Here is a 23,782-nt window from a genome sequence, read left to right as displayed (position 1 = left end):
CCCCCAATCCCTCCCAGTCCCTCCCAATCCCCTCCAACTCCCTCCCACTCCCCTCCAACTCCCCCCAACTCCCTCCCAATCCCTCCCATTTCCCTCCCACTCCCTCCCAGTCCCCTCCCAGTCCCTCCCAACCCCCTCCCAATCCCCCCCAATCCCTCCCAATCCCCTCCAACTCCCTCCCAGTCCCCTCCCAGACCATCCCAGTCCCTCCCAATCCCCTCCCAGTCCCTCCCAATCCCCTCCAATCCCCCCCAATCCCTCCCATTTCCCTTCCAATCCCCTCCCACTCCCTCCCACTCCCTCCCAATCCCCCCCAATCCCTCCCAGTCCCCTCCCAGACCATCCCAGTCCCTTCCCAATCCCCTCCAACTCCCCTCCCACTCCCTCCCAGTCCCTCCCAATCCCCCCCAATCCCTCCCATTTCCCTCCCACTCCCCTCCAACTCCCTCCCACTCCCTCCCAGTCCCCTCCCACTCCCTCCCAACCCCCTCCCAATCCCCCCCAGTCCCTCCCAGTCCCTTCCCAGTCCCCTCCAACTCCCTTCCAATCCCCTCCCAGTCCCTCCCACTCCCTCCCAACCCCCTCCCAGTCCCTCCCAGTCCCTTCCCAGTCCCCTCCAACTCCCTTCCAATCCCCTCCCAGTCCCTCCCATTTCCCTCCCACTCCCTCCCACTCCCTCCCAGTCCCCTCCAATCCCTCCCAGTCCCCTCCAACTCCCTCCCACTCCCTCCCAACCCCCTCCCACTCCCTCCCAGTCCCCTCCCACTCCCTCCCACTCCCTCCCAACCCCCTCCCACTCCCTCCCAGTCCCCTCCCACTCCCTCCCAGTCCCCTCCCAGTCCCCTCGCACCTTTCTCCACCACGGCGAGCCGCAGGGTCTGGTTCCTGGCCAGGCTGTACGTGTAGCCCTCGAAGGTGAGGTTGCGCCGCAGGCGGCAAACGTAGAGCCCGGCGTGGGCGCGGCCCACGGCCTCCAGCCGCACCGACAGGTCCTGCAGGTCCCGCGTGCCCCGCGAGCCGTTCCAGGCCAGCACCCCCTGGAACGGGCCCGGGGCCACCCACTGGCCCTCGTCGGGGCTGTAGTGCAGGATCTGCACCAGTAGGAACCAGTAGGAACCAGTGAAAAGGGGTTGAAACCAGTTGGAAACGGCGCTGTCTCAGCGGCGCCCTCTGGTGGCGGCGCTTGGGATTGCGGCGCCCGTCAGTTGTCCCTGATTGCGCTCCCAGTTCATCCCAGTGGCTCCCAGTTCATCCCAGTAGCTCCCAGTAACTCCCAGTTCATTCCAGTAGCTCCCAGTAACTCCCAGTAACTCCCAGTAGATCCCAGTTCCAACCAGTGACTCCCAGTCCATCCCAGTAACTCCCAGTTCCAACCAGTAGCCCCCACTCCCTTCCCACCTGCGTCTCCCTGATGTCTCCCCAGTCGCTCCCAGTTCACTCCCAGTTCATCCCAGTAGCTCCCAGTATCCCCCAGTAGCGCCCAGTTCATCCCAGTGACTCCCAGTTCATCCCAGTAGCTCCCAGTTCATTCCAGTGACTCCCAGTAGCTCCCAGTTCCAACCAGCAGCCCCCACTCCTTTCCCACCTGCGTCTCCCTGATGTCTCCCCAGTCTCTCCCAGTTCACTCCCAGTAGCTCCCAGTTCATCCCAGTAGCTCCCAGTTCATCCCAGTATCCCCCAGGAGCACTCCAGTGTCTCCCCAGTACGTCCCAGTCCCTCCCAGTATCCCCCAGTGCCCCCTCTCAGGCCCCTGCAGGTCCCGCGTGCCCCGCGAGCCGTTCCAGGCCAGCACCCCCTGGAACGGGCCCGGGGCCACCCACTGGCCCTCGTCGGGGCTGTAGTGCAGGATCTGCACCAGTAGGAACCAGTAGGAACCAGTGAAAAGGGGTTGAAACCAGTTGGAAACGGCGCTGTCTCAGCGGCGCCCTCTGGTGGCAGCGCTTGGGATTGCGGCGCCCGTCGGTTGTCCCTGATTGCGCTCCCAGTTCATCCCAGTGGCTCCCAGTTCATCCCAGTAACTCCCGGTTCATCCCAGTAACTCCCAGTAGCTCCCAGTAACTCCCAGTTCATCCCAGTAACTCCCAGTAGCTCCCAGTTCATTCCAGTGACTCCCAGTTCCAACCAGTAGCCCCCACTCCTTTCCCACCTGCGTCTCCCTGATGTCTCCCCAGTCCCTCCCAGTTCACTCCCAGTAACTCCCAGTCGCTCCCAGTTCATCCCAGTCGCTCCCAGTTCATCCCAGTGACTCCCAGTTCATCCCAGTAGCTCCCAGTTCATTCCAGTGACTCCCAGTAGCTCCCAGTTCCAACCAGCAGCCCCCACTCCTTTCCCACCTGCGTCTCCCTGATGTCTCCCCAGTCGCTCCCAGTTCACTCCCAGTAACTCCCAGTTCATCCCAGTAACTCCCAGTTCATCCCAGTATCCCCCAGGAGCACTCCAGTGTCTCCCCAGTACGTCCCAGTGCCTCCCAGTATCCCCCAGTGCCCCCTCTCAGGCCCCTGCAGGTCCCGCGTGCCCCGCCAGCCCTTCCAGGCCAGCACCCCCTGGAACGGGCCCGGGGCCACCCACTGGCCCTCGTCGGGGCTGTAGTGCAGGATCTGCACCAGTAGGAACCAGTAGGAACCAGTGAAAAGGGGTTGAAACCAGTTGGAAACGGCGCTGTCTCAGCGGCGCCCTCTGGTGGCGGCGCTTGGGATTGCAGCGCCCGTCGGTTGTCCCTGATTGCGCTCCCAGTGGCTCCCAGTTCATCCCAGTAACTCCCGGTTCATCCCAGTATCTCCCAGTTCATCCCAGTTCCAACCAGTGACTCCCAGTCCATCCCAGTAGCTCCCAGTTCCAACCAGCAGCCCCCACTCCTTTCCCACCTGCGTCTCCCTGATGTCTCCCCAGTCTCTCCCAGTTCACTCCCAGTAACTCCCAGTAGCTCCCAGTTCATCCCAGTAACTCCCAGTTCATCCCAGTAGCCCCCAGGAGCACTCCAGCGTCTCCCCAGTACGTCCCAGTGCCTCCCAGTATCCCCCAGTGCCCCCTCTCAGGCCCCTGCAGGTCCCGCCTGCCCCGCCAGCCCTTCCAGGCCAGCACCCCCTGGAACGGGCCCGGGGCCACCCACTGGCCCTCGTCGGGGCTGTAGTGCAGGATCTGCACCAGTAGGAAACAGTAGGAACCAGTAACAACCAGTAACAACCAGTAACAACCACTAACAACCAGTAGGAACCAGTGAAAATGGGTTGAAACCAGTTGGAAACGGCGCTGTCTCAGCGGCGCCCTCTGGTGGCGGCGCTTGGGATTGCGGCGCCCGTCGGTTGTCCCTGATTGCGCGCCCAGTTCATCCCAGTGGCTCCCAGTTCATCCCAGTAACTCCCGGTTCATCCCAGTAACTCCCAGTAGCTCCCAGTAACTCCCAGTTCATCCCAGTAACTCCCAGTAGCTCCCAGTTCATTCCAGTGACTCCCAGTTCCAACCAGTAGCCCCCACTCCTTTCCCACCTGCGTCTCCCTGATGTCTCCCCAGTCCCTCCCAGTTCACTCCCAGTAACTCCCAGTCGCTCCCAGTACCTCCCAGTAACTCCCAGTGACTCCCAGTATCCCCCAGGAGCACTCCAGTGTCTCCCCAGTACGTCCCAGTGCCTCCCAGTATCCCCCAGTGCCCCCTCTCAGGCCCCTGCAGGTCCCGCGTGCCCCGCCAGCCCTTCCAGGCCAGCACCCCCTGGAACGGGCCCGGGGCCACCCACTGGCCCTCGTCGGGGCTGTAGTGCAGGATCTGCACCAGTAGGAACCAGTAGGAACCAGTGAAAAGGGGTTGAAACCAGTTGGAAACGGCGCTGTCTCAGCGGCGCCCTCTGGTGGCGGCGCTTGGGATTGCAGCGCCCGTCGGTTGTCCCTGATTGCGCTCCCAGTGGCTCCCAGTTCATCCCAGTAACTCCTGGTTCATCCCAGTAACTCCCGGTTCATCCCATTATCTCCCAGTTCATCCCAGTTCCAACCAGTGACTCCCAGTCCATCCCAGTACCTCCCAGTTCCAACCAGCAGCCCCCACTCCTTTCCCACCTGCGTCTCCCTGATGTCTCCCCAGTCTCTCCCAGTTCACTCCCAGTAACTCCCAGCAGCTCCCAGTTCATCCCAGTAACTCCCAGTTCATCCCAGTATCCCCCAGGAGCACTCCAGTGTCTCCCCAGTACGTCCCAGTGCCTCCCAGTATCCCCCAGTGCCCCCTCTCAGGCCCCTGCAGGTCCCGCGTGCCCCGCCAGCCCTTCCAGGCCAGCACCCCCTGGAACGGGCCCGGGGCCACCCACTGGCCCTCGTCGGGGCTGTAGTGCAGGATCTGCACCAGTAGGAACCAGTAGGAACCAGTAACAACCAGTAACAACCACTAACAACCAGTAGGAACCAGTAGGAACCAGTGAAAATGGGTTGAAACCAGTTGGAAACGGCGCTGTCTCAGCGGCGCCCTCTGCTGGCGGCGCTTGGGATTGCAGCGCCCGTCGGTTGTTCCTGATTGCGCTCCCAGTTCATCCCAGTGGCTCCCAGTTCATCCCAGTAACTCCCGGTTCATCCCAGTAACTCCCAGTAGATCCCAGTAACTCCCAGTTCATCCCAGTAACTCCCAGTAGCTCCCAGTTCATTCCAGTGACTCCCAGTTCCAACCAGTAGCCCCCACTCCTTTCCCACCTGCGTCTCCCTGATGTCTCCCCAGTCCCTCCCAGTTCACTCCCAGTAACTCCCAGTCGCTCCCAGTATCCCCCAGTAGCTGCCAGTTCATCCCAGTGACTCCCAGTTCATCCCAGTAGCTCCCAGTTCATTCCAGTGACTCCAAGTAGCTCCCAGTTCCAACCAGCAGCCCCCACTCCTTTCCCACCTGCGTCTCCCTGATGTCTCCCCAGTCACTCCCAGCTCACTCCCAGTAACTCCCAGTCGCTCCCAGTTCATCCCAGTAGCTCCCAGTTCATCCCAGTAACTCCCAGTTCATCCCACTGCTCCCAGTTCATCCCAGTACATCCCTGTAACTCCCAGTTCCAACCAGTAGCCCCCACTCCTTTCCCACCTGCGTCTCCCTGATGTCTCCCCAGTCTCTCCCAGTTCACTCCCAGTAACTCCCAGTTCATCCCAGTAACTCCCAGTCGCTCCCAGTTCATCCCAGTATCCCCCAGGAGCACTCCAGTGTCTCCCCAGTACGTCCCAGTGCCCCCCAGTATCCCCCAGTGCCCCCTCTCAGGCCCCTGCAGGTCCCGCGTGCCCCGCCAGCCCTTCCAGGCCAGCACCCCCTGGAACGGGCCCAGGGCCACCCACTGGCCCTCGTCGGGGCTGTAGTGCAGGATCTGCACCAGTAACAACCAGTAACAACCAGTAACAACCAGTAACAACCAGTAACAACCAGTAGGAACCAGTGAAAATGGGTTGAAACCAGTTGGAAACGGCGCTGTCTCAGCGGCGCCCTCTGGTGGCGGCGCTTGGGATTGCGGCGCCCATCGGTTGTCCCTGATTGTGCTCCCAGTTCATCCCAGTGGCTCCCAGTTCATCCCAGTAGCTCCCAGTAACTCCCAGTTCATCCCAGTAGATCCCAGTAACTCCCAGTTCATCCCAGTAGATCCCAGTAGCTCCCAGTTCATTCCAGTGACTCCCAGTAGCTCCCAGTTCCAACCAGTAGCCCCCACTCCTTTCCCACCTGCGTCTCCCTGATGTCTCCCCAGTCCCTCCCAGTTCACTCCCAGTTCATCCCAGTAGCTCCCAGTATCCCCCAGTAGCTGCCAGTTCATCCCAGTGACTCCCAGTTCATCCCAGTAACTCCCAGTTCATCCCAGTAGCCCCCAGGAGCACTCCAGCGTCTCCCCAGTACGTCCCAGTCCCTCCCAGTATCCCCCAGTGCCCCCTCTCAGGCCCCTGCAGGTCCCGCGTGCCCCGCCAGCCCTTCCAGGCCAGCACCCCCTGGAACGGGCCCGGGGCCACCCACTGGCCCTCGTCGGGGCTGTAGTGCAGGATCTGCACCAGTAGGAACCAGTAGGAACCAGTAACAACCAGTAACAACCAGTAACAACCAGTAGGAACCAGTAGGAACCAGTGAAAATGGGTTGAAACCAGTTGGAAACGGCGCTGTCTCAGCGGCGCCCTCTGGTGGCGGCGCTTGGGATTGCAGCGCCCGTCGGTTGTTCCTGATTGCGCTCCCAGTTCATCCCAGTGGCTCCCAGTTCATCCCAGTAACTCCCGGTTCATCCCAGTAACTCCCAGTAGCTCCCAGTAACTCCCAGTTCATCCCAGTAACTCCCAGTAGCTCCCAGTTCATTCCAGTGACTCCCAGTTCCAACCAGTAGCCCCCAATCCTTTCCCACCTGCGTCTCCCTGATGTCTCCCCAGTCCCTCCCAGTTCACTCCCAGTAACTCCCAGTCGCTCCCAGTTCATCCCAGTCGCTCCCAGTTCATCCCAGTGACTCCCAGTTCATCCCAGTAGCTCCCAGTTCATTCCAGTGACTCCCAGTAGCTCCCAGTTCCAACCAGCAGCCCCCACTCCTTTCCCACCTGCGTCTCCCTGATGTCTCCCCAGTCACTCCCAGCTCACTCCCAGTAACTCCCAGTCGCTCCCAGTTCATCCCAGTAGCTCCCAGTTCATCCCAGTAACTCCCAGTTCATCCCACTGCTCCCAGTTCATCCCAGTACATCCCTGTAACTCCCAGTTCCAACCAGTAGCCCCCACTCCTTTCCCACGTGCGTCTCCCTGATGTCTCCCCAGTCTCTCCCAGTTCACTCCCAGTAACTCCCAGTTCATCCCAGTAACTCCCAGTCGCTCCCAGTTCATCCCAGTATCCCCCAGGAGCACTCCAGTGTCTCCCCAGTACGTCCCAGTGCCCCCCAGTATCCCCCAGTGCCCCCTCTCAGGCCCCTGCAGGTCCCGCGTGCCCCGCCAGCCCTTCCAGGCCAGCACCCCCTGGAACGGGCCCGGGGCCACCCACTGGCCCTCGTCGGGGCTGTAGTGCAGGATCTGCACCAGTAGAAACCAGTAGGAACCAGTAACAACCAGTAACAACCAGTAACAACCAGTAACAACCAGTAGCAACCAGTAGGAACCAGTAGGAACCAGTGAAAATGGGTTGAAACCAGTTGGAAACGGCGCTGTCTCAGCGGCGCCCTCTGGTGGCGGCGCTTGGGATTGCAGCGCCAGTCAGTTGTGTCCCTGATTGTGCTCCCAGTTCATCCCAGTGGCTCCCAGTTCATCCCAGTAGGAACCAGTAACTCCCAGTAGCTCCCAGTAGCTCCCAGTTCATTCCAGTGACTCCCAGTTCCAACCAGTAGCCCCCACTCCTTTCCCACCTGCCTCTCCCTGATGTCTCCCCAGTCGCTCCCAGTTCACTCCCAGTAAGTCCCAGTCGCTCCCAGTTCATCCCAGTAGCTCCCAGTAACTCCCAGTTCATCCCAGTAACTCCCAGTAGCTCCCAGTTCATTCCAGTGACTCCCAGTTCCAACCAGTAGCCCCCACTCCTTTCCCACCTGCGTCTCCCTGATGTCTCCCCAGTCGCTCCCAGTTCACTCCCAGTAACTCCCAGTTCATCCCAGTAACTCCCAGTCGCTCCCAGTTCATCCCAGTGACTCCCAGTTCATCCCAGTAGCTCCCAGTTCATTCCAGTGACTCCCAGTAGCTCCCAGTTCCAACCAGCAGCCCCCACTCCTTTCCCACCTGCCTCTCCCTGATGTCTCCCCAGTCCCTCCCAGTTCACTCCCAGTAACTCCCAGTAGCTCCCAGTTCATCCCAGTAACTCCCAGTTCATCCCAGTAGCCCCCAGGAGCACTCCAGTGTCTCCCCAGTACGTCCCAGTGCCTCCCAGTATCCCCCAGTGCCCCCTCTCAGGCCCCTGCAGGTCCCGCGTGCCCCGCCAGCCCTTCCAGGCCAGCACCCCCTGGAACGGGCCCGGGGCCACCCACTGGCCCTCGTCGGGGCTGTAGTGCAGGATCTGCACCAGTAGAAACCAGTAGGAACCAGTAACAACCAGTAACAACCAGTAACAACCAGTAACAACCAGTAGGAACCAGTGAAAATGGGTTGAAACCAGTTGGAAACGGCGCTGTCTCAGCGGCGCCCTCTGGTGGCGGCGCTTGGGATTGCAGCGCCCGTCGGTTGTCCCTGATTGTGCTCCCAGTTCATCCCAGTGGCTCCCAGTTCATCCCAGTGGCTCCCAGTTCATCCCAGTATCTCCCAGTTCATCCCAGTTCCAACCAGTGACTCCCAGTACCTCCCAGTTCCAACCAGTAGCCCCCACTCCTTTCCCACCTGCGTCTCCCTGATGTCTCCCCAGTCCCTCCCAGTTCACTCCCAGTAACTCCCAGTCGCTCCCAGTTCATCCCAGTGACTCCCAGTTCATCCCAGTAACTCCCAGAAACTCCCAGTAGATCCCAGTTCATTCCAGTGACTCACAGTACCTCCCAGTTCCAACCAGCAGCCCCCACTCCTTTCCCACCTGCGTCTCCCTGATGTCTCCCCAGTCGCTCCCAGTTCACTCCTAGTAACTCCCAGTAGCTCCCAGTTCATCCCAGTAACTCCCAGTTCATCCCAGTAGCCCCCAGGAGCACTCCAGTGTCTCCCCAGTACGTCCCAGTCCCTCCCAGTATCCCCCAGTGCCCCCTCTCAGGCCCCTGCAGGTCCCGCCTGCCCCGCCAGCCCTTCCAGGCCAGCACCCCCTGGAACGGGCCCGGGGCCACCCACTGGCCCTCGTCGGGGCTGTAGTGCAGGATCTGCACCAGTAGGAACCAGTAGGAACCAGTAACAACCAGTAACAACCACTAACAACCAGTAGGAACCAGTAGGAACCAGTGAAAATGGGTTGAAACCAGTTGGAAACGGCGCTGTCTCAGCGGCGCCCTCTGGTGGCGGCGCTTGGGATTGCAGCGCCCGTCGGTTGTTCCTGATTGTGCTCCCAGTTCATCCCAGTGGCTCCCAGTTCATCCCAGTGGCTCCCAGTTCATCCCAGTATCTCCCAGTTCATCCCAGTTCCAACCAGTGACTCCCAGTACCTCCCAGTTCCAACCAGTAGCCCCCACTCCTTTGACACCTGCGTCTCCATGATGTCTCCCCAGTCCCTCCCAGTTCACTCCCAGTAACTCCCAGTCGCTCCCAGTTCATCCCAGTGACTCCCAGTTCATCCCAGTAACTCCCAGAAACTCCCAGTAGATCCCAGTTCATTCCAGTGACTCACAGTACCTCCCAGTTCCAACCAGCAGCCCCCACTCCTTTCCCACCTGCGTCTCCCTGATGTCTCCCCAGTCGCTCCCAGTTCACTCCTAGTAACTCCCAGTAGCTCCCAGTTCATCCCAGTAACTCCCAGTTCATCCCAGTAGCCCCCAGGAGCACTCCAGCGTCTCCCCAGTACGTCCCAGTGCCTCCCAGTATCCCCCAGTGCCCCCTCTCAGGCCCCTGCAGGTCCCGCCTGCCCCGCCAGCCCTTCCAGGCCAGCACCCCCTGGAACGGGCCCGGGGCCACCCACTGGCCCTCGTCGGGGCTGTAGTGCAGGATCTGCACCAGTAGGAACCAGTAGGAACCAGTAACAACCAGTAACAACCAGTAACAACCACTAACAACCAGTAGAAACCAGTAGGAACCAGTGAAAATGGGTTGAAACCAGTTGGAAACGGCGCTGTCTCAGCGGCGCCCTCTGGTGGCGGTGCTTGGGATTGCAGCGCCCGTCGGTTGTCCCTGATTGCGCTCCCAGTTCATCCCAGTGGCTCCCAGTTCATCCCAGTAGCTCCCAGTAACTCCCAGTTCATCCCAGTAGCTCCCAGTAGCTCTTTGTTCATTCCAGTGACTCCCAGTAACTCCCAGTTCCAACCAGTAGCCCCCACTCCCTTCCCACCTGCGTCTCCCTGATGTCTCCCCAGTCGCTCCCAGTTCACTCCCAGTTCATCCCAGTAGCTCCCAGTATCCCCCAGTAGCGCCCAGTTCATCCCAGTGACTCCCAGTTCATCCCAGTAGCTCCCAGTTCATTCCAGTGACTCCCAGTAGCTCCCAGTTCCAACCAGCAGCCCCCACTCCTTTCCCACCTGCGTCTCCCTGATGTCTCCCCAGTCCCTCCCAGTTCACTCCCAGTAACTCCCAGTCGCTCCCAGTACCTCCCAGTAACTCCCAGTTCATCCCTGTAGCCCCCAGGAGCACTCCAGTGTCTCCCCAGTACGTCCCAGTCCCTCCCAGTATCCCCCAGTGCCCCCTCTCAGGCCCCTGCAGGTCCCGCCTGCCCCGCCAGCCCTTCCAGGCCAGCACCCCCTGGAACGGGCCCGGGGCCACCCACTGGCCCTCGTCGGGGCTGTAGTGCAGGATCTGCACCAGTAGGAACCAGTAGGAACCAGTGAAAAGGGGTTGAAACCAGTTGGAAACGGCGCTGTCTCAGCGGCGCCCTCTGGTGGCGGCGCTTGGGATTGCGGCGCCCGTCGGTTGTCCCTGATTGTGCTCCCAGTTCATCCCAGTGGCTCCCAGTTCATCCCAGTAACTCCCGGTTCATCCCAGTAACTCCCAGTAGCTCCCAGTAACTCCCAGTTCATCCCGGTAACTCCCAGTAGCTCCCAGTTCATTCCAGTGACTCCCAGTTCCAACCAGTAGCCCCCACTCCTTTCCCACCTGCGTCTCCCTGATGTCTCCCCAGTCCCTCCCAGTTCACTCCCAGTAACTCCCAGTTCATCCCAGTAACTCCCAGTCGCTCCCAGTTCATCCCAGTGACTCCCAGTTCATCCCAGTAGCTCCCAGTTCATTCCAGTGACTCCCAGTAGCTCCCAGTTCCAACCAGCAGCCCCCACTCCTTTCCCACCTGCCTCTCCCTGATGTCTCCCCAGTCGCTCCCAGTTCACTCCCAGTAACTCCCAGTAGCTCCCAGTTCATCCCAGTAACTCCCAGTTCATCCCAGTAGCCCCCAGGAGCACTCCAGCGTCTCCCCAGTACGTCCCAGTCCCTCCCAGTATCCCCCAGTGCCCCCTCTCAGGCCCCTGCAGGTCCCGCGTGCCCCGCCAGCCCTTCCAGGCCAGCACCCCCTGGAACGGGCCCGGGGCCACCCACTGGCCCTCGTCGGGGCTGTAGTGCAGGATCTGCACCAGTAACAACCAGTAACAACCAGTAACAACCAGTAACAACCGGTAGAAACCAGTAGCAACCAGTAGCAACCAGTAGCAACCAGTGAAAATGGGTTGAAACCAGTTGGAAACGGCGCTGTCTCAGCGGCGCCCTCTGCTGGCGGCGCTTGGGATTGCGGCGCCCGTCGGTTGTCCCTGATTGTGCTCCCAGTTCATCCCAGTGGCTCCCAGTTCATCCCAGTAGCTCCCAGTAACTCCCAGTAACTCCCAGTAGCTCCCAGTAGCTCCCAGTTCATTCCAGTGACTCCCAGTTCCAACCAGTAGCCCCCACTCCTTTCCCACCTGCGTCTCCCTGATGTCTCCCCAGTCCCTCCCAGTTCACTCCCAGTAACTCCCAGTTCATCCCAGTAACTCCCAGTCGCTCCCAGTTCATCCCAGTGACTCCCAGTTCATCCCAGTAGCTCCCAGTTCATTCCAGTGACTCCCAGTAGCTCCCAGTTCCAACCAGCAGCCCCCACTCCTTTCCCACCTGCGTCTCCCTGATGTCTCCCCAGTCGCTCCCAGTTCACTCCCAGTAACTCCCAGTAGCTCCCAGTTCATCCCAGTAACTCCCAGTTCATCCCAGTAGCCCCCAGGAGCACTCCAGTGTCTCCCCAGTACGTCCCAGTGCCTCCCAGTATCCCCCAGTGCCCCCTCTCAGGCCCCTGCAGGTCCCGCGTGCCCCGCCAGCCCTTCCAGGCCAGCACCCCCTGGAATGGGCCCGGGGCCACCCACTGGCCCTCGTCGGGGCTGTAGTGCAGGATCTGCACCAGTAGGAACCAGTAGGAACCAGTAGGAACCAGTAACAACCAGTAACAACCAGTAACAACCAGTAGGAACCAGTGAAAATGGGTTGAAACCAGTTGGAAACGGCGCTGTCTCAGCGGCGCCCTCTGGTGGCGGCGCTTGGGATTGCGGCGCCCGTCAGTTGTCCCTGATTGTGCTCCCAGTGGCTCCCAGTTCATCCCAGTAACTCCCGGTTCATCCCAGTAACTCCCGGTTCATCCCAGTATCTCCCAGTTCATCCCAGTTCCAACCAGTGACTCCCAGTCCATCCCAGTAGCTCCCAGTTCCAACCAGCAGCCCCCACTCCTTTCCCACCTGCCTCTCCCTGATGTCTCCCCAGTCGCTCCCAGTTCACTCCCAGTAAGTCCCAGTCGCTTCCAGTTCATCCCAGTAACTCCCAGTGACTCCCAGTATCCCCCAGGAGCACTCCAGCGTCTCCCCAGTACGTCCCAGTGCCTCCCAGTATCCCCCCCAGTGCCCCCTCTCAGGCCCCTGCAGGTCCCGCGTGCCCCGCCAGCCCTTCCAGGCCAGCACCCCCTGGAACGGGCCCGGGGCCACCCACTGGCCCTCGTCGGGGCTGTAGTGCAGGATCTGCACCAGTAACAACCAGTAACAACCAGTAACAACCAGTAACAACCGGTAGAAACCAGTAGCAACCAGTAACAACCAGTAGGAACCAGTAGGAACCAGTGAAAATGGGTTGAAACCAGTTGGAAACGGCGCTGTCTCAGCGGCGCCCTCTGGTGGCGGCGCTTGGGATTGCAGCGCCCGTCGGTTGTCCCTGATTGCGCTCCCAGTTCATCCCAGTAACTCCCAGTTCATCCCAGTAGCTCCCAGTAGCTCCCAGTTCATTCCAGTGACTCCCAGTAACTCCCAGTTCCAACCAGTAGCCCCCACTCCCTTCCCACCTGCGTCTCCCTGATGTCTCCCCAGTCGCTCCCAGTTCACTCCCAGTAACTCCCAGTAGCTCCCAGTTCATCACAGTAGCTCCCAGTTCATCCCAGTGACTCCTAGTTCATCCCAGTCCCTCCCAGTCCCTCCCAGTTCCCTCCCAGTGCATTTCACTCCGTCCCAATCCCCTCCAAATCCCCTCCCAGTTCCTCCCAGTTCATCCCAGTCTCTCCCAGTCCCTCCCAACCCCCTCCCAGTCCCTCCCAATCCCCTCCCAGTCTCTCCCAGTCCCTCCCAGTCCCCTCCCAGTGCATTTCACTCCCTCCCAATCCCCTCCAAATCCCCTCCCAGTTCCTCCCAGTTCATCCCAGTCTCTCCCAGTCCCTCCCAATCCCATCCCAGTCCCTCCCAATCCCCTCCCAGTCCCTCCCAATCCCCTCCCAGTCTCTCCCAGTCCCTCCCAGTCCCCTCCCAGTCTCTCCCAGTCCCTCCCAGTCCCCTCCCAGTGCATTTCACTCCCTCCCAATCCCCTCCAAATCGCTTCCCAGTCCCTCCCAGTCCCCTCCCAGTCCCCTCCCAGTCCCCTCCCAGTCCCCTCCCAGTTCATCCCAGTCCCTGCCATTCTCTTCAAATCCCCTCCCAGTTCCTCCCAGTCCCTCCCAATCCCCTCCCAGTCTCTCCCAGTCCCTCCCAATCCCCTCCCAGTCCCTCCCAGTCCCTCCCAATCCCCTCCCACTCCCTCCAATCCCCTCCCAATCCCCTCCCACTCCCCCAATCCCCTCCCAGTTCCTCCCAGTCCCTCCCAATCCCCTCCCAATCCCCTCCCAGTCCCCTCCCAGTGCATTTCACTCCCTCCCAATCCCCTCCAAATCCCCTCCCAGTTCCTCCCAGTTCATCCCAGTCTCTCCCAGTCCCTCCAATCCCCTCCCAATCCCTCCCACTCTCTCCCAGTCCCCTCCCAGTGCATTTCACTCCCTCCCAATCCCCTCCAAATCGCTTCCCAGTCCCTCCCAATCCCTCCCAATCCCCTCCCAGTCCCTCCCAGTCCCTCCCAATCCCCTCCCAGTTCCTCCCAATCCCCTCCCACTCCCTCCAATCCCCTCCCAATCCCCTCCCACTCCCCCCAATCCCCTCCCAGTTCCTCCCAGTCCCTCCCAATCCCCTCCCAATCCCCTCCCAGTTCCCTCCCAGTGCATTTCACTCCCTCCCAATCCCCTCCAAATCGCTTCCCAGTCCCTCCCAGTCCCTCCCAATCCCCCCCAATCCCCTCCCACTCCCCCCAAACCCCTCCCAAACCCCTCCCAAACCCCCTCCCAGTCCCCTCCCAGTGCTCCCAGTGACCTTCTGGAACTGGGGGGCCCCCTCGGCCTGGAAGAACCACTCGCTCTCGGCCTCGGCCGGGGTCTCTCCCAGTCCCTCCCAATCCCCTCCCAGTGGCTCCCAGTCCCTCCCAGTCCCCTCCCAATCCCCTCCCAGTCTCTCCCAGTCCCTCCCAATCCCCTCCCAGTCCATCCCAATCCCTCCCAATCCCCTCCCAGTTCCTCCCAGTCCCTCCCAATCCCCTCCCAATCCCCTCCCAGTTCCCTCCCAGTCCCTCCCAGTGCATTTCACTCCCTCGCAATCCCCTCCCAGTCTCTCCCAGTCCCTCCCAATCCCCTCCCAGTCCATCCCAATCCCTCCCAATCCCCTCCCAGTCCCTCCCAGTCCATCCCAATCCCCTCCCAATCCCCTCCCAGTCCCCTCCCAATCCCCTCCAATCCCCTCCCACTCCCCCCAAACCCCTCCCACTCCCTCCAATCCCCTCCCAAAGCCCCTCCCAGTCCCCTCCCAGTGCTCCCAGTGACCTTCTGGAACTGGGGGGCCCCCTCGGCCTGGAAGAACCACTCGCTCTCGGCCTCGGCCGGGGTCTCTCCCAGTCCCTCCCAATCCCCTCCCAGTGGCTCCCAGTCCCTCCCAGTCCCCTCCCAATCCCCTCCCAGTCTCTCCCAGTCCCTCCCAATCCCCTCCCAGTCCATCACAATCCCTCCCAATCCCCTCCCAGTTCCTCCCAGTCCCTCCCAATCCCCTCCCAATCCCCTCCCAGTTCCCTCCCAGTCCCTCCCAGTGCATTTCACTCCCTCCCAATCCCCTCCCAGTCTCTCCCAGTCCCTCCCAATCCCCTCCCAGTCCCTCCCAGTCCCTCCCAATCCCCTCCCAGTCCATCCCAATCCCTCCCAATCCCCTCCCAGTCCCTCCCAATCCCCTCCCAATCCCCTCCCAATCCCCTCCCACTCCCCCCAATCCCCTCCCACTCCCCCCAAACCCCTCCCAAACCCCTCCCAATCCCCCTCCCAGTCCCCTCCCAGTGCTCCCAGTGACCTTCTGGAACTGGGGGGCCCCCTCGGCCTGGAAGAACCACTCGCTCTCGGCCTCGGCCGGGGTCTCGCTGCGCCGCTTGCAGGCGATGCAGAGCAGCCGGAAGGGCGAGCCCAGCACGGCCTCGGTGCCCGAAGCCACCTCCACGCAGCCCCCCAGGACCCCCGAGACTGCGGGGAGGGGGAGGGGGAGGTTCAGGGATCCCGGAATTCCCAAAAAATCCCGGGATTATCACCAAAAAATGAGGAATTTCCCAAAAAAAATCCGGCAAAAATGGACCGAGATTTGTCCCAAATCCAGCCCAAAGTTGCCCAAAATGGACCCAAAACGGAGCCAAAATTCACCCTCAGGATCCCAAATATGGGGAGGGGGTTCAGGGGGTTCAGGGATCCCGGAATTCCCAAAAAATCCCGGAATTCCCAGCAAAAAAAAACCAAAATCCCAGCCAAAATCGACCCCAAAACACCCAAAATCCATCCAAATCCAGGCCAAGGTTGCCCAAAATGGACCTAAAACGGAGCCAAAATTCACCTTCAGGATCCCAAATATGGGGAGGGGGAGAAAGGGGGTTCAGGGATCCCGGAATTCCCAAAAAATCCCGGGATTCCCGGGAAAAATCCTGGAATTCCCCCCCAAAAAAATCCGGCAAAAATGAACCGAGATTTGCACCAAATCCAGCCCAAAATGGATCGAAAACGGAGTCAAAATTCACCCTCAGGATCCCAAATATGGGGAGGGGGTTCAGGGGTTCAGGGATCCCGGAATTCCCAAAAAATCCCGGAATTCCCAGCAAAAAAAAACCAAAATCCCAGCCAAAATCGACCCCAAAACACCCAAAATCCATCCAAATCCAGGCCAAGGTTGCCCAAAAAGGACCTAAAACGGAGCCAAAATTCACCTTCAGGACCCCAAATATGGGGAGGGGGTTCAGGGGTTCAGGGATCCCGGAATTCCCAAAAAAATCCCGGGATTCCCAGAAAAAAAAAATGAGGAATTCCCCCCCCCCAAAAAAATCCAGCAAAAATGGACCGAGATTTGCACCAAATTTGACCAAATTCAGCCCAAAATGGATCGAAAACGGAGCCAAAATTCACCTTCAGGACCCCAAATATGGGGAGGGGGAGAAAGGGATTCAGGGATCCCGGAATTCCCAAAAAATCCCGGAATTCCCAGCAAAAAAACCCGGAATTCCCCAAAAAAAATCCAGCAAAAATGGACCGAGATTTGCACCAAATCCAGCCCAAAGTTGCTCAAAATTGACCCAAAACGGAGCCAAAATTCACCCTCAGGATCCCAAATATGGGGAGGGGGTTCAGGGGATTCAGGGATCCCGGAATTCCCAAAAAATCCTGGAATTCCCCGCAAAAAAAACTCAAAATCCCAGCCAAAATCGACCCCAAAACACCCAAAATCCATCCAAATCCAGCCCAAAGTTGCCCAAAAAGGACCCAAAACGGAGCCAAAATTCACCTTCAGGATCCCAAATATGGGGAGGGGGTTCAGGGGTTCAGGGATCTCGGAATTCCCAAAAAATCCCGGGATTCCCGGGAAAAATCCTGGAATTTCAGCAAAATTCGGTCAAAATTTGTCTGAAATTCATCGAAATCCAGCCCAAAGTTTCCCAAAATGGACCCAAAACTGACCCAAAATTCATCCTCAGGATCCCAAAAATGGGGAGGGGGTTCAGGGGGTTCAGGGATCCCGGAATTCCCAAAAAATCCTTAAATTCCCACCAAAAATTTGCCCCGAAATTGCCCCAAATCCATCAAAATCCAGCCCAAAATGGCCCCAAAAGAGCCCAAAATCCTCCCCCAGGTGAAATTTGGGGACATTTTGGGGGTCCCAGGTGAATTTTGGGGGTCCCAGGTGATTTTTGGGGACATTTTGGGGGTCCCAGGTAAAATTTGGGGACATTTTGGGGGCCCCAGGTGAATTTTTGGGGACATTTTGGGGGTCTCAGTTGAATTTTGGGGACATTTTGGGGGGTCCCAGGTGATTTTTGGGGACATTTTGGGGGTCTCAGGTGACATTTGGAGACATTTTTGGGATTCCAGGTGAATTTTGGGGGTCCCAGGTGAAAATTTGGGACATTTTGGGGCTCCCAGGCGAATTTTGGGGGTCCCAGGTGACATTTGGGGACATTTTGGGGTCCCAGGTAAAATTTGGGGACATTTTGGGGGGTCCCAGGTGACATTTTGGGGACATTATGGGGGTCCCAGGTGAATTTTGGGGGTCCCAGGTGAAATTTGGGGACATTTTGGGGGTCCCAGGTGAATTTTGGGGTTCCCAGGTGAATTTTTGGAACATTTTGGGGGTCCCAGGTGACATTTGGGGACATTTTGGGGGGCCCAGGTGATTTTTGGGGGTCTCAGTTGAATTTTGGGGACATTTTGGGGGGTCCCAGGTGATTTTTGGGGACATTTTGGGGGTCTCAGGTGACATTTGGAGACATTTTTGGGATTCCAGGTGAATTTTGGGGGTCCCAGGTGAAAATTTGGGACATTTTGGGGGTCCCAGGTGACATTTTGGGGCTCCCAGGCGAATTTTGGGGGTCCCAGGTGACATTTGGGGACATTTTGGGGTCCCAGGTAAAATTTGGGGACATTTTGGGGGGTCCCAGGTGACATTTTGGGGACATTTTGGGGGGTCCCAGGTGAATTTGGGGGTCCCAGGTGAATTTTGGGGATATTTGGGGGGGTTCCAGGTGAATTTTGGGGTTCCCAGGTGAATTTTTGGAACATTTTGGGGGTCCCAGGTGACATTTTGGGGACATCTGGGGACATTTTGGGGGTCCCAGGTGATTTTTGGGGACATTTTGGGGGTCCCAGGTGACATTTTGGGGGTCCCAGGTGAATTTTGGGGGTCCCAGGTGAATTTTGGGGACATTTTGGGGGTCCCAGGTAAATTTTGGGGGTCCCAGGTGAAATTTGGGGACATTTTGGGGGTCCCAGGTGACATTTTGGGGCTCCCAGGCAAATTTTAGGGGTCCCAGGTGACATTTTGGGGACATTTGGGGACATTTTGGGGGTCCCAGGTGATTTTTGGGGACATTTTGGGGGTCCCAGGTGAAATTTGGGGGTCCCAGGTGAAATTTGGGGGTCTCAGGTGAATTTTGGAGACATTTTGGGGGGTCCCAGGTTATTTTTGGGGACATTTTGGGACATTTTGGGGGGTCCCAGGTGAATTTTGGGGATCCCAGGCGAATTTTTGGGGACATTTTGGGGGTCTCAGGTGAATTTTGGGGGTCCCAGGTGAATTTTGGGACATTTTGGGGGGTCCCAGGTGAATTTTGGGGACATTTTGGGGGTCCCAGGTGACATTTGGGGGTCTCAGGTGACATTTGGGGACATTTGGGGACAATTTGGGGGTCCCAGGCAAATTTTGGGGACATTTTGGGGGGTTCCAGGTGACATTTTGGGGACATTTTGGGGGTCTCAGGTGAATTTTGGGTGTCCCAGGTGACATTCGGGGACACTTTGGGGGTCCCAGGTGATTTTTGGGGACATTTTGGGGGTCCCAGGTGAATTTTGGGGGTCCCAGGTGAATTTTTGGGACATTTTGGGGGTCCCAGGTGATTTTTGGGGGTCCCAGGTGACATTTTGGGGACATTTTGGGACATTTTGGGGTTCCCAGGTGAATTTTTGGAACATTTTGGTGGTCCCAGGTGATATTTGGGGACATTTTGGGGGTCCCAAGCGAATTTTGGGGACATTTTGAGGGTCCCAGGTGACATTTGGGGGTCTCAGGTGACATTTGGGGACATTTGGGGACAATTTGGGGGTCCCAAGCGAATTTTGGGGACATTTTGGGGGTCTCAGGTGAATTTTGGGGATCCCAGGCGAATTTTTGGGGACATTTTGGGGGTCCCAGGTGAATTTTGGGGACATTTTGGGGGGTCCCAGGTGAATTTTGGGGATCCCAGGTAAATTTTGGGGGTCCCAGGTGAAATTCGGGGACATTTTGGGGGTCCCAGGCGAATTTTGGGACCATTTGGGGGGTCCCCGGTGAATTTTGGGGGTCCCAGGTGATTTTTGGTGGTCCCAGGTGATATTTGGGGACATTTTGGGGGGTCCCGGGTGATTTTTGGGGACATTTTGGGGGTCCCAGGTGAATTTTGGGGGTCTCAGGTGACATTTGGGGACATTTTGGGACAATTTGGGGGTCCCAAGCAAATTTTGGGGACATTTTGGGGGGTCCCAGGTGACATTTTGGGGACATTTTGGAGGTCTCAGGTGAATTTTGGGGGTCCCAGGTGAATTTTTGGGACATTTTGGGGGTCCCAGGTGACATTCGGGGACACTTTGGGGGTCCCAGGTGATTTTTGGTGGTCCCAGGTGATATTTGGGGACATTTTGGGGGTCCCAGGTGAATTTTGGGGTTCCCAGGTGAATTTTTGGAACATTTTGGTGGTCCCAGGTGATATTTGGGGACATTTTGGGGGTCCCAAGCGAATTTTGGGGACATTTTGGGGGTCCCAGGTGACATTTGGGGGTCTCAGGTGACATTTGGGGACATTTGGGGACAATTTGGGGGTCCCAGGCAAATTTTGGGGACATTTTGGGGGGTCCCAGGTGACATTTTGGGACATTTTGGGGGGTCCCAGGTGAATTTTTGGAACATTTTGGGGGTCCCAGGTGAATTTTTGGGACATTTTGGGGGTCCCAGGTGACATTCGGGGACACTTTGGGGGTCCCAGGTGAATTTTGGGGGTCCCAGGTGAATTTTTGGGGACATTTTGGGGCTCCCAGGTGATTTTTGGGGGTCCCAGGTGAATTTTTGGGGACATTTTGGGACATTTTGGGGGTCCCAGGTGAATTTCGGGGGGGGGGGGTCCCGAACTCACCCTCGAGGAGCCCGAGGAGCAGCGACAGCAACATGGCGGCACTTCGGCTATTTCCGGATACCTTCGGATCTTTCCGACACGGTTCGGGCCCGGTTCGGCTCTTTCCGACCCTCTCCGGGCTCCGTTCGCCTATTTCCGGTCCGCTCCTCTTATTTCGGGCCCTGTTCGGTTCTTTCCGGCCCGGTTCGGTTCTTTCCGGCCCGGTTCGGTTCTTTCCGGCCCAGTTCGGTTCTTTCCGGACAGCTCCGTCCTCCTTCGGCTATTCCGTGCCCTCTTTGGCTCAATTCTCGTTTCTCCCTCCCAGTTCAGCCCAGTTCAGCCCAGTTTGGGCCCAGTCCGGCGTCTCCGACCCCCCCTCAGCCCCCTGCCCGGCCCATGGGCCCCTCCCCCGCCGCAGGAGGAGGACGAGGAGGAGGAGGACGAGGAGGAAGAGCCCGGGACGGGTCGGAGGAGCCGCTTCAAGGCATGGCCGGACCCTCACGGGGGTCCGGGGGGCTCCGCTTCGGTTCCGCTTCGGTTCCGCTTCGGCTCTTTTCGGCTCCCGGTCCGGCCGCGGCGTTCGGGTGTTTCCGTCTCCCCGTTCGGCTGCACTCGTCTGAGCTTCGGCTCCCGGTTCGGATCTTTCCGGTAGTTTTCGGGTCCGGTTCGGTTCTTTCCGACTCTTTTCGGCTTCGCTCGGTCCCGGCGCACTGCGGCGCCCGAGGCGGGGGCGGGACCGACGGAATGATGTCAGAAATGGGCGTGGTTTGCAGAGGCCGCGCCCCCTCCTTCCAAAAAGTGTCCCCAAAAAGGTCCCGGTGTCCCCTGTGCTGTCCCCGTGTCCATCCCACTGTCCCCGTGTCCATCCCCGTGTCCCCACGCTGTCCCCGTGTCCATCCCCGTGTCCGTCCCAGTGTCCCCTGTGCTGTCCCCGTGCCCATCCCAATGTCCCCACACCCATCCCAGTGTCCATCCCGGTGTCCCCTCACTGTCCCCATGTCCCTCACATTGTCCCCGTGTCCATCCCAGTGTCCCCATCCCTGTCCCCGTGTCCATCCCAATGTCCTCGTGTCCATCCCAGTGTCCCCTGTGTTGTCCCCATGTCCATCCCAGTGTCCCCATGTCCATCCCAATGTCCCCACACCCATCCCCCTGTCCCCACACTGTCCCCGTGTCCATCCCAGTGTCACCACGTTGTCCCCGTGTCCATCCCAGTGTCCCCTGTGTTGTCCCCATCTCCATCCCAGTGTCCCCACAATGTCCCCATGTCCATCCCAGTGTCCCCATGTCCATCCCGATGTCCCCACACCCATCCCCTTGTCCCCATCCCTGTCCCCATGTCCATCCCAATGTCCCCATGTCCATCCCAGTGCCCCCATCCCACGTCCCCATGTCCATCCCCGTGTCCCCATCCCTGTCCCCGTGTCCTCACACTGTCCCCGTGTCCCTCACATCGTCCCCATGTCCATCCCAGTGTCCCCACGTTGTCCCCGTGTCCATCCCAGTGTCCCCTGTGTTGTCCCCATGTCCATCCCAATGTCCCCGTGTCCATCCCGATGTCCCCACACCCATCCCCCTGTCCCCATCCCTGTCCCCATGTCCATCACAATGTCCCCACACCCATCCCAGTGTCCCCACACTGCCCCCGTGTCCATCCCAGTGTCCCTCACACTGTCCCCGTATCCGTCCCCATGTCCCCATCTTTGTCCCCATGTCCTCACACTGTCCCCGTGTCCGTCCCCGTGTCCATCCCAGTGTCCCCTGTGCTGTCCCCGTGTCCATCCCAATGTCCCCACACCCATCCCAGTGTCCCCCACACTGTCCCCGTGTCCCCTGTGCTGTCCCTGTGTCCATCCCCGTGTCCTCACCCTGTCCCCATCCCTGTCCCCGTGTCCCTATCCTGTCCCTGTGTCCATCCCAGTTCTCCCCATCCCTGTCCCCATGTCCGTCCCAATGTCCCCACACCCATCCCAGTGTCCCCATCCCTGTCCCCACGTCCTCACATTGTCCCCATGTCCCTCCCAATGTCCCCGTGTCCGTCCCAATGTCCCCACACCCATCCCCGAGTCCCCCCCACTGTCCCCCTGTCCATCCCAGTGTCCCCCCCACTGTCCCCATGTCCATCCCAGTGTTCCCTGTGCTGTCCCCGTGTCCATCCCCATATCCCCACATTAACCCCGTTGTCCCCCATGGGGACAGGGATGGGGACACGGGGATGGACACGGGGACACTGGGATGGACACAAGGACAGTGTGGGGGACACTGGGACAGACATGGGGACGGTGTGAGGACAGGGGGATGGACACAGGGACAGCACAGGGGACACAGGGACAGCACAGGGGACACTGGGATGGACACGGGGACAATGTGGGGGACACTGGGATGGACATGGGGACACTGGGATGGACCTGGGGACAGTGTGAGGACATGGGGACAGGGATGGGGACATGGGGATGGACACAGGGACAGGGGGATGGACATGGGGACGGGGATGGGGACACTGGGATGGACATGGGGACAGGGATGGGGACACTGGGACGGACATGGGGACACTGGGATGGACATGGGGACAGGGATGGGAGCACTGGGACGGACATGGGGACACTGGGATGGACACGGGGACAATGTGAGGACATGGGGATGGACATGGGGACATTGGGATGGACACGGGGACAATGTGAGGACATGGGGATGGACATGGGGACATTGGGATGGACACGGGGACAATGTGAGGACATGGGGATGGACATGGGGACATTGGGATGGACACGGGGACAGCGTGAGGACATGGGGACAGGGATGGGGACATGGGGATGGGTGTGGGGACATTGGGATGGACACTGGGACGGACATGGGGACATTGGGATGGACACGGGGACTGGGATGGGGACACTGGGATGGACATGGGGACACTGGGATGGACACTGGGAGGGACACTGGGATGGACATGGGGACATGGGGATGGACATGGGGACACTGGGATGGACATGGGGACACTGGGACAGACATGGGGACATTGGGATGGACACGGGGACACTGGGATGGGCATGGGGACAATTTGGGGGACACTGGGATGGACACGGGGACAGGGATGGGGACACTGGGACGGACATGGGGACACTGGGATGGACATGGGGACAATGTGGGGGACACTGGGACGGACATGGGGACACTGGGATGGACACGGGGACAATGTGGGGGACACTGGGACGGACATGGGGACACTGGGATGGACACGGGGACAATGTGGGGGACACTGGGACGGACATGGGGACACTGGGACGGACATGGGAACAGGGATGGGGACACTGGGACGGACACGGGGACCCTGGAGGGACACGGGGACAATTTGGGGGACACTGGGACGGACACGGGGACACTGGGATGGACATGGGGACACTGGGATGGACACAGGGACAGTGTGGGGGATACTGGGATGGATATGGGGACAGGGGGATGGACATGGAGACAGGGATGGGGACACTGGGACAGACATGGGGACCCTGTGGGGGACATTGGGATGGACATGGGGACATTGTGAGGGACACTGGGATGGACACGGGGACACTGGGCTGGACATGGGGACAATGTGAGGGACACTGGGACGGACATGGGGACACTGGGATGGACATGGGGACAGGGATGGGGACACTGGGACAGACATGGGGACCCTGGGATGGACACGGGGACAATGTGGGGGATACTGGGACGGACATGGGGACACTGGGATGGACATGGGGACAATGTGGGGGACACTGGGACGGACATGGGGACACTGGGATGGACATGGGGACAATGTGGGGGACACTGGGACGGACATGGGGACACTGGGATGGACATGGGGACAATGTGGGGG

The 23,782-nt window shown here is 59.5% G+C and overlaps 1 protein-coding gene across 1 annotated transcript in view; it reads right to left on the bottom strand.

Moving 5' to 3' along the window:
* Window positions 1–20,623, bottom strand: part of SCN1B (sodium voltage-gated channel beta subunit 1) — a 28,727-nt gene extending 8,104 nt beyond the window's left edge. The window contains exons 1-3 of the mRNA XM_068998719.1: window positions 19,948–20,623; window positions 15,108–15,274; window positions 851–1,091 (exon numbers count right to left, since the gene is read on the bottom strand). Coding sequence (XP_068854820.1) covers window positions 851–1,091; window positions 15,108–15,274; window positions 19,948–19,981 — 442 coding nt within the window. The 5' untranslated portion in view covers window positions 19,982–20,623. The remainder of the gene's footprint in view (window positions 1–850; window positions 1,092–15,107; window positions 15,275–19,947) is intronic.
* Window positions 20,624–23,782: the final 3,159 nt, after the last annotated feature.

The sequence above is a fragment of the Aphelocoma coerulescens genome, unplaced genomic scaffold, assembly GCF_041296385.1.
Source record: "Aphelocoma coerulescens isolate FSJ_1873_10779 unplaced genomic scaffold, UR_Acoe_1.0 HiC_scaffold_150, whole genome shotgun sequence".
NCBI classification, from domain to species: Eukaryota; Metazoa; Chordata; class Aves; order Passeriformes; family Corvidae; genus Aphelocoma; species Aphelocoma coerulescens.
This window is presented reverse-complemented; position numbering and strand designations above follow the sequence as displayed.